Here is an 11,529-nt window from a genome sequence, read left to right as displayed (position 1 = left end):
ATCTATATGCCCGTGTCAAGAAAATTTCGTTTGTGTACTCTCTTAGGGAAGCAAACCATTTTGCTAACTCTCTTGCTAAATTGGGTGTCTAAGGGAGTTCGTCATTTGTAGCATGGCTTTAGCCTGTATTTTCTATTATCAATAAATGTCTTTAATTTTCAAAAAAAAAAAAATCACCTCTATTATATATATAAACCGATAGCGTAAAATGAATAATATAGCAAAAATTTATATTCCTCTAGTCTAGTTTTATCACTCTTTAAATGATAAGAAAACGTAATATATATAAGCCTCCAAATCCACATTGCTGAGCATCTTTTATGGATTGATGGGTATGTTCATCTAATGCATTTTCTATCCTTAGACTTGGAATTGTATCAATCTTAGGATCTCAGGTCATATTTCATACATAAAATGATATACAAGATAATATGATAATCATTATATATTATATTTAGTTTGTATTTAATTGAAAATGATAGAATTATAAGAATTATCATCCTCTTCAATTCTCTCAAAGTGAAAATGATTGTTTTTAATTTATAAGATTAAATTTACATATCTTATTTTACTCTTAAAAATTAAATTAATAATTTAAATTATATAAATATATTATTTTATCTTAATCCTTACACATATTAAACATAAAATAAAATGAATCTTATTCATAATATCATTTTATCTTATCCTATCATAATTTTATATATCAAATATAATTTCAATTCATTATTAAATCTATTAATTAATCGGATTGTTCATAAAGCATATAATAAATTATATCATGTGTAATCATCTTAAAATAATTTCTAATAATTATTTACATATAATAATTTATATTTACATTGTTTGTCCTATTAAAGATACAATATTCAATTAATCCTAAATATAATAATAGGACCTCAACTCATCATGTCAATAAGCAATTTATATTTACATTGTTTGCCGAAAACGTAATCATCTTAAATATAATTAAATTATTATACGATAATTGCTCATTAAATACATAAACTAAATTCTTTTTCAAGGATGAACCTAAATCGTGTGTAAATGATTATAATATGGAATATAACTATTATGTACCAAAAAGAATAGGAACGTTAGAATGTTTTTTCTTTTTTATTTTATGTACCAAAAAATATTAAAGGAAAATATTTTTGAACTATACTCTTAATTCTTTTCATGTTTTCTTTTTCTAAATATTTCACCATGTTCGCAAAACATTAAATGTTGTACTATATATCACTTTAAATATATCAAATCCCAACTATCGTTATAAAATTTTTCAAAATCAACCTATTCATTTTTTAAAAAATTTTAATTAGTTCTATTTTCATTTCTATGCAACCATTGCTTTGAGAATTTTCTTTAAAAAAAAAAAAAATTATGGACCCAAGGAAAAGATCTCTTGAAGGGATGAAAAGTACAGCAAGAAAATTGTTTAGCCGGTTGTGACAAAATTAAAAAAAAAAAAAAAAGTGGGGGGGAGGGGGGGGTGGGGAGATGGTGGACATATGAAGACCTTCACCAAATGGTCTTCCTAATTATCTCTTTAGGAATGAAAACCCTCTGCCCCAATTTCTGCCAGTTGTTCACCACAACTAACTTCTAATGTTTTCTTTCCTTCTTTCCAGGTTTTTTCAAGCTGATTCATTGTCTGCTGTGATTGCCACCTTAAACATTCTTTCCCTCACATTGCTTGCCTGCAATTTTCAATAATGTTGTTTAAATATATATGCTTCGGTAGAAAAATTAACCTGTTATGAGTATGGATAAACAAGAAGAGCATTTTATAACAGATGAAACCTGTTTTTGCCAATTTGTGAACCCGGTTACGAGGGCAAGGAGCGATGCTTGAACACTAATTCCTGCCACTATTCCAATCCAAAGCCCCTGTCCTCTCAAATTTAGACCAAAACACAACACGGCAGCTAATGGAATTCCAACAAGGTAAAATGCCCCAAGATTCACGTAGGCTCCAATGTGCTGGCACCCAGTTCCTCTGGCAACACCTAATCAACACAAAAAACCAAGGTTTATATGGCTAATTTCCTCCCTAAAAGCCAAGCCACAGTTTCTGTCAAAGCACAAAAACTTACCAGAAAGTACTGCTTGTATGCTGTCTATTAATACCGAAATGCAAAGTAGTGGAATCATTTCTGCAACATAATTGACAACTTGCTTTTCATTGCTAAATATGTATCCAAAAACGTGCCGGCAAGAAAAGAGAGCAGTTGCCACTATGATAGGCTCTATAATTGCAATAACCATTGCAACAATTACAGATAGCCGAGCTGCTTGTGGATTTCCAGCTCCTAATTCATTTGAAACCCGGGTACTACAAAGTAGCAGAGGCATATATTCAATTGTAAAGTGGAAAGGTATGTTTATTGCCAATAAATAGGAAGAATTTATTGAAGGAAAAGTTATGGATTTAACCTTGCAGCAGCACTAATCCCATATGGTACGAAGAAGTGCAATGAAACGATTGTAAGGCTTCACATTGTAAAAGTCAAGACACATAAATCATTAGTAGCATTCTTTTTTGAAAAACTTGTGCAATTCAAGTTTTAAAACACAAAAGAAGGATCTAAACCAGTACTGTCAGTGGAGTTTTTATATTCCACAAACAGGGTTAGAGTTATAAAATGAGACATGTGACAGTATTTTAATCCCACCTCTTTAAGTTAAAAATTTACATTTTCAGTATATCTAAAAATAACTCAACACAAAATTACTGGTTTAGAAGCTTACCATATCGATAGAACTGATGTCTCAAGCATTGAATCCGGTAAAAGTCCTGATAGCAGTATGAGTATCTCGGATGACCACCATTCAAGGCTATAATTTACAGAATATGAGAGAGTATTTTTGGAAATTGCAAACAAATCTAAACCCAAGAAATTAAGATGAAATTAAGAAAAGGTTGTACATTACCAAAGCATTATAGCAGAAGGGAGTCCATAGCTAAAGAATTCCTTGATGCATGAGAAAATGTCTTTGAAGATGAGAGCACGAGATTTCTCGCATGATGAAGAGTACCTCATGTAAATCCCAAGCAATATCACATTGAACCAGAAAGCTATTCCGGTTGATAAAGCCGCCCCAATGATTCCTAATTTTGTTTTGTATAGTAGAGTCCAGCAGAGAGGTATATGGAGACATACAGCTGCTGAAGAGCTGAAGAACATGGGAAAAATCAGGCTCTGACACTGGAAATAACGAACGAATGACTGAAGAAATGGGCAGGCAAACAATGCAGGTATGAGACAGATTGCATATCTGCCAGCAACCATTGCAATTTCAGGGTCCTGACCCAGCAATACCAACAGCTTGTCCATGAATATCCAGAGAATGCATATTGGAATACAAACTGGAATGAGACAAATAATTGAACAGTAAGTGTAAGTTCCGAGCTTTTGATATTGTTGTGCTCCATAAGCTTGCCCACATAGAGTTTCCAACGCACCAGCAATTCCGAACTGTTTTGCACTTAAATATAGAGTCAATAATTTCATATTGAGATATTCAGAATCAAGACTTTTGTGAAAAATGAAACATTCTGAAAATCAAACAGAAATTAGCCGGAATAGTTCGGTGTTTGAACTAAATTGTGATTGTGTTTGCAGATGTCATACTATTTATTACATCATTATGCTACTATAATGCATCTGTTATAGTACGATGAAAACATAAAAAAGTAGTCCGAGTTAAGTTCAAATGTCCCTTCATTCAACGACAATAACAATAATAATTTGTTTAATTGGTGTTTTTGTCACTTACTTTTTTCTATTTGCTTTTATTTTTTGAAAAATTGCTATGACGAAAAAGCAAAAGCAAAAAGTACAAAACCATATTGTAATTGATTTAAAAATAAAGGAATAAACAAAATGTAATGCTAATTATAACATAATTAGTCTACATAGAAATAAAGTTATATTTTTTTTATCTGAAAAGATTATGTATTCTGTGTACGATTCTAAAAAAAAAAATTGGCTTTCAAACCCCCTTTTTAACTTTTTAAAAAAAAGTAAAAAGCAAATAGTAAAAACGTCAACCAAACTAATTCAATAAATAAAAAAGGAACTCAAATACTATATTCAAATCAAGAATTCTGTTTCTAATCTATTATAATGTTTATTTCATAAATTATATATATATTTAGTATAAAAGAAAGTAGAAGCTTATGTAATAACGAATGGAAAATTGTAGTAATCGAATCTTAATTTTGTAAAAATTCATCTTGTAATAAAGATTCGTAAACCATTTGAGCTTTATCCGTGGTTCATACATGTATGTATTTATGTTTTTTAGGAAAAAAAAAAAAAAAGAAAAAGCTGCTTCTATGCCAAAACATCGAACATTTTTTTTTTTTTTTTTTGGGTTTAAAAGAGGATTTAGTCCTTAAAAAAAGAAAAGAAAGGAGATTTTGACTTGAAATCAGGACCTCTATGTTTTCATAAAAACTCTTCATTCATCAAATCAAGAGGTGGAGGACAGCTCCGGACAAATTTGAGATTAAGGGAAAGCTGCTTCTACGCCAAAACTGCTTAACAAATTCGAGATGCGAATTGGGGTCATTGCTTTTTCTCTTCTATAATTCATGGGCTGGACCACGCATTCAATTTGTAGGCCTCCAAATTAAAGCCGACCCTACCATTTACCAAAATTATGATTCCAACTTTTGCCATAAATTAATCAGGACCCATCGGCCGAAAAATTTTAAACTAGGACCCAAAATGAGAAAAGGCCTTTATGGCTTATGGGACCAAAATAGAACAAAAACAAAAAAAAGACAATCTTTCAAGCCTTCCAGAGACAAATTTCATATACTTCCCTTTGTATAATTCAAAATCATACGACTAAAAACAATGAATTTTACATTTTTAAAATTAGTTCCAATTATTTATACACTTTATTATCATCAACTTTTTTTTTCTTTTTTTTTTTGGAATTTGCCTTCAAAGTTTAACCAAAAAAATAGTTAGTATTTGATACATTATTAGTATAATTGTTTAATTTCACAAGAGAAATTTAGAGATTAACCCATATCTCAATTCTGTTTTAATTAATTTTTCATTTTTAAATATATCCTAAGAGTATGCATCCCCCTACTCATAAAATTTATGAAATTTAAAAATTTCACTAACAGTGGATGAACTAATTTTTCAAAAAGATGAAGACTAATAATATAATGCACAATAGCTTAATAATACATGTAAATGATAAAATGGTAATTTTGATACACTTTATTAGAAATAATATAATATGTAATTTCATAACAAATAATTGTAAAGGTTAACAAAAATAGTATTACGACTTTATTTTAGCTAAGTGCTAAAAATAAGAAATAAATGTATATTATAATAAAAGTAGTAATACTATTTTTCAATGTGATTTTGGTTTAGTAGTATGGGGGAAGTCTTGGATTCAAGTTTCACTATCTGTGGATTTTGTTGTTTAATTATGTTATCATTTATTAATTAATTATTCAATAATTATAATTTGATTATAATATAATAATTGATTATATTAATGTAATATTTAATTATAATCATAAACATTTCCAAAAAATAATCGTAATACTACTTTGTTCTAGATAAAGTAATAAAAGAATTTAATTTGATCATAAATAATGTAAACTGGTAAATGTAAGAAAAATAATAATAGCACTTTTTTTAGCAATGTAATAAACTATTAATTTAATAACAAATAAATGCATAAGTAACAATAAGTTGGAATTTTCTATTTTTTTTATAGATTAAAAGTTCTAATCAAATAATTAAACATTTAGGATGTATTTACTACACAAGATTATTATAAGAGAGAATAACATGATACTATAAATATAATTAGATTAAATAATGTCATTTTATCTTATGTTTGATATGTGCAAATATTAGAATATGATAATTTATTTATTAGTCAAATTATTCTTCCTCAAAATTTATATAATTTAAATTATTAATATAATTTTTAAATATATAATATAACATATAAGTTTAATATCATGAATTAAAAATAATTCTCTTTACTTTTGAAAAGATTGATTCGTTTTATACAAAAAAGATGATTAATCATCCTTATAATGCTATCACTTTCTTTATATATAAATCAAACATAATATAAGATAATTATCATTTTATTTTATTCATAATCCTATATATTAAACATAACCTTAATTGTAATATAAGTGATAATAACAATTCTTGTTATTAATAATTTGATATGCATCTACCTTTAAGGGATAATATTAAACAAATTTAAAATTTAAATTTCAACACCTACCTACAACTCTCCTCCTATTCTAAAGTTGTTCCTTCCTTGCACAAAAAAATAATTTTATAAGAAACATATACAACTGCTAATATAAAATAGTAATACTACTTTGGAGTTATCTATTCTAACAAAATAAGTAATTTCATAATAAATCTGTGTAAATGTTAATACAAAATAGTAATATTGTTTTTAAATTATGTAAAATGAGTAAACAAATAATTTGATAATAAAGACTTGTAAGAATAACAATAAATTATTATTTCTTTTACAATATTAAGAATAGCAAGAATGGTAATTCAATAAGAATAAATGTAATTGTAATAATAAATGGTATTACCATTTTTATTATCTATGATAATATTGATAATATATCGAGTGATTTGATAACAAAACTTGAAAGTATTAATGCAAATAATAATTTATTAGATATGATAGAATACTTTTACTACTTTACAAACTAAATGAGCTTAACATATTTTTTTAAATTACATATTTTTAAATCATTTAAACACAAAATATATTGAATAATTTGTATGATATGTATTATTAAAATTTATGAAATAATAAAATTAATTTAAATATTATTCTAATGTATGATTATAAATATTTGACAATAATAACTTTTGTGATTTATTGACATTAATTTTTTCTATTATAAACTGATATGTTTAATATCTTACATATATATTTTTTATAACATTTTTTTATTACTGGAAATTAATATTTAAAATTATTTTTCATATAATATTCAAATGTATTTGCGTGTAGCCGATTTACCGACATGCTCACGAGACGAACACCTTAGATCAGCTTTCCGCTGTACTTTCCGCAAGAAAGGCCGGCGGTCCAAACAAAGTTTGAGTTAGGACAATAATTTACAAAACGACGAAAATGATAATTAATGGTATGTACTCTCCGGTCCCATTTATTTTATTCATATATTAAATAAATTAAAATGTTCTGAATTTTTTTTTTGTTTTTTTCACTTTCAATACTTAATCTTCTTACTGTATTTTTTTAAATTATTTTACTTTTTAAAGCGAAAATAAAAGGCCAGAAGGGACGAAATTAGGGTGGAAGGTTATTAAACCTAATTCAGATATAAAGCACAAGGTTACAAAATCAATTTCATATTAAATTTCAATTTTAAAGAGACAGCATGTTTTGAACATTTGACTAAAGAGTTTGTCTAATGTGAAAAAAATCCTCAAAGATCTTTTAGGTTAGATTCCTGACCCTATGTTTTGCTTCTAAAAAGAAAATCATGTTGACTATTTCTCAATTCCGATCATGAATGTCTATTGAAAAAAAAAAAAAAAAGCACTCTTACATATAAAATAACATAAAATCTTGAAAAAAACAAGAAATTGGGTATCCAACAACGCGTTTGGTTTTCTAAAATTTAATAATCAAGCCGAGCACATTGTTTTTTATTTGAGAGACTGTTTCACGAGTTAGACTAATTAAATGCAATTAGACAAATTGCTAAATCAGATTCAAGCTTTACTAGTTGTTTGGGGAGGATAAAAATACATAAAATTATTATTATGAAAATGAATTTTTGAGTTGTGCTATGAAAACTGAAATTCAATAATTTTAAACTCAATAAAAAAATAATATCAAAGTCATAAGCTTTAAAATTTTGATAGAAATCGTATATAAATTTGATAATAATCAAGATTTTATTTTGTATTTGATTTATTAACTCAAATTATGACATAATAATTTTAATGTTATACACATATTTAACATGAAATAAATACAATAAAACTAAACGAATTACTGAATCAACATAACTCTTTACCTAACTACTATAAAACTGTGTCTGATTTTTTAACACTTTGGATTTATATCGGAATGGCACTCGACAGCTTTCAAATTATATATAAAAAATGACCAAATTCATGTGATTCCAGATCTAAAGTTCTTGTACCAGAGTTTCTGAGAAAAGTGTAAATAAAAGATTTTATTGACAGTCATGATAGAAATCTTACTCTTCTAAAAATGAAAAACCTGATCAAAATTTCACATCTTCAATGTTTTCTCCTAGAAGTACATCATTGAACTTTAGTTTTCTGTTTAATGATCTTTAAGTACTTAAACAATGAATGTGTTCACCAGTTTCAACTATATATCCAAACTAAAAATTTTGGTTATCAGTGCAAATTTGCAAGTGAAAAACACAAAAGAGAGAAAGGATTGAGTGAGAGAACATTACAACAAAGCTGAAGCCAGTGACATTAGCGAATGAGGAACCCAGGGCAATCCCGGAAAGATCCAGCTTTCCAAGGTGTCCAACCATCATCACCGATATCACCTGTAAAAGGTACTGCGACACCGTCACTGCCACCATCGGCACCGCCATGTAGCTAACCTTTTTTAGCTCCTTCCCAAAGGCACTCCATGTTATCTTCCATTTTTCTTCCTTATCTTTTCGGCCTAGCAATGGCTTTTCCATTTTCTTCCTTTTCTTTTTTTCTTAACACCACTCCTCTAAAGGCACTTATTGGTATTTGCATATATAGTTGCATTATATACCATGTGGGATCATGTGTAGGATTTTTATTTCATTTATTTATTTTGTTCAATATCTTATGACTCTCATATAGATTTAAAATTTTAATATATGATATAATGATATAATATAAAAATAATACGAATTAAAAAAAATTAAGATGATATTGGTTAAAATATTAAAAAATATTATTGGATTTATAAAAATTGAAAAATATATTTCATATCTTTCATACTGGTACGAATTATAACACATAATTTTTGTTTAAAATACATTATAAATATACAAATTATCAATATTTTACATAATATGAATATATAAATTGATATATTGTTGTAACGGTTTTGTAGCTACCCGGCAAATTTAGAAACAAAATAAAAAATAATAGAATTACCAACAATCTTTGTTTGGCTAGGTGTGATTATTGGCCACATATTAAAATGTATCCTTTTAATGAAATTTAAAATTAATTAGAATTTATTAAAAAGATAATCTTAGGGTTTGTAAAACAATCTAGGTCTGGGAGTTAGTTACGCGTGAAGAAATATTAGCACTCCTATAATGTCCATTTAAAATGATACCAATTAACTATAGGTTATTCATTTATTTTGATAAAAAAACAATTTTATTTTTTGTGTTTGAAAATAGTTTCATTGACTTCTTTTGTTTATTGGAATTTATTTTTTTATTAAAATTTATTATTTAGTGTTATTCCATTTTTATTCAAGAAAAATAAATTGGAACTATTTTATTGAAATAATTTTTAAAATGTTCCAGCACATTGGTAATATTAGAAAAACTCTTTCTCACCTAAAAATTTCTTAGACATTGCTTCTTGTAATACTTTAGAATCTCATCATCAATGGCTCAGATTTACTTTTTGTAAAAAAAAAAAAATTATGTTGTGCATCTAATGCAAATGATAATATATTGATGTATACATTTTATTTTACTCTTAGAAATTTTATTATTATTTTTATTTATTGTTATTGTTTTGGAGAAAATAAAATTTTTTATTATATTGAAAGTTTTCTATAAATATTTCAATACATTGGTAATATTTAAAAAATTTTCTCATCTAGAGATTTCGCAAAGCATCATTTCTCGAAGCACTTTTAGAATCTCATCATCAGATAAAAATTTTTTTCTCATTTTTTATCACTTTATTTTTAATAAATTAGTTAATTCACTTACTACTTTATAGCCAAAAAAGAAAGAAAATTTTTATTATATTGAAAACTTTTTATAAATACTCTAATACATTGGTAGTATTTAAAAAACAAATTTCTCATTTAAATATTTTGTAAAGTATCACTACTCAGAGTACTTTTAAATCTCATCGTCGGATAAAAATTTTCTTTTCTTACATTTTTACTAATTTTTTTTCTATTTTTTATTTTAATTTTAAAAAATTCATAAAAGGTTAGGTATCATATTCATTAATTATTAATTATTATTTTTTATCATTACTTTATAAAGTTTATTCCAAATTTTAACCAAATTATCAAAAAATTTTAACTATGTATTTCATTATTTATTTTATTTTATTTTTATTAATTATTATTAAAACAAAAAATATTTACTCTAGCAAATTTAAGCATTTTAACATACATAAATACTAATAATAATATTTAAAATAAAAATAATTTTAAAAATAATTCAAAAAATAAAATAATATTTTTTACCTGAATTGGACCTGTTAATGGTCTAATCAATGTTGGTTTGGATGGGCCAGTCAGATGCGGTCTAGATCGAGTTTTTAGTGATCAATATTGATTCAACTAGACTGGTTTAGGCTGAAGAAAAGTCGGGTAATGGGTCGATTACGCGGATCTTGGGTCAGGTAGTTGGGTCATACACAGATCCTCGGGCCTAAAAGTGATGTTGTTTTAGATTATTTTATAAAAATGCCAAAAATTTTTTAATTCATTTTTTTTTTTGCAATCTCTCTCTAAAGGAGAGAGCTTCTCTCCTAAACCAAAGATCCATTGGCCGACCACCTCCCTACCCAGATTTTAGTGTCGACACATTGTGTCGTCCATCGATCACCTTCATCGGTTGTCGAAAAACCCAAAAACTTTAGAAAAAAACCTTCCCCTCAAACCTCTAAACACAAATCCGAGCCTAGTTTTGACAAAAGACGACCTTGAACTGCGTAGATTGAGGCCCAAAGTTATGGCCAAAAATTTTTTTATATTTTTTTGAAAAGCACCGAGATCCCCGCTACCAAGGGTTGAGTTTCTTCGTTTTTGTGTTTTTTGCTTTTCTTGTTCGATATTTTTGAGTTTTTTTTTTCAAATTTTCTTAGATCTAGCAAGATTTTTTTATCTTTTTTTACAGGGTTTTTTTTAATGGCTTTCTTCTCTTTTCCTCATTCTTTGCGACTTTATTTGTAAAGCCAGATCATAATCAAAATCTCAGATTTTTTGAGATTTTACTAAACTTTGATTGTCTAGGGTTAGGTTGGCTATAAGGGTGGCTATTGGTAGCTGTTAGGATGGCGATCAATGACTATTAGAGATGTTGGCAGTGCGGTCACCGATGGCTGCAGAAAATGTGCCAAAAAAAAGAAAAAAAGAAAAAAATGAAATAAAATGAAGAAATAATAATAATAATAATAATAATAATAATAATAATAATAATAATAATAATAATAATAATAATAATAATAATAGGTATTTACAGTTGTCCTTCTTTACCTATTTCTGAAAATCAAGAATAAAAAATAAATAAATAGA

At 26.7% G+C, this 11,529-nt stretch overlaps 1 protein-coding gene across 1 annotated transcript; it reads right to left on the bottom strand.

Annotated features, from left to right (window-relative positions):
* Nucleotides 1-1,381: 1,381 nt before the first annotated feature.
* On the bottom strand, nucleotides 1,382-8,781 carry LOC111314662 (protein DETOXIFICATION 3-like). Its single transcript, XM_022916245.2, has 7 exons — nucleotides 8,495-8,781; nucleotides 2,935-3,479; nucleotides 2,752-2,838; nucleotides 2,437-2,493; nucleotides 2,097-2,335; nucleotides 1,804-2,009; nucleotides 1,382-1,700 (listed from the first exon to the last, which is right to left on the bottom strand). Exons 1-7 carry the CDS (start codon nucleotides 8,732-8,734, stop codon nucleotides 1,638-1,640), a joined length of 1,437 nt encoding a protein of 478 aa, XP_022771980.1. The 5' UTR covers nucleotides 8,735-8,781; the 3' UTR covers nucleotides 1,382-1,637.
* Nucleotides 8,782-11,529: the final 2,748 nt, after the last annotated feature.

Source organism: Durio zibethinus, chromosome 23, assembly GCF_047325235.1.
Source record: "Durio zibethinus cultivar Kanyao isolate XHJ-2024 chromosome 23, ASM4732523v1, whole genome shotgun sequence".
Taxonomy (NCBI): Eukaryota; Viridiplantae; Streptophyta; class Magnoliopsida; order Malvales; family Malvaceae; genus Durio; species Durio zibethinus.
Note: the sequence above shows the minus strand (reverse complement) of the source record. Positions and strands in the feature narration are given on the sequence as shown.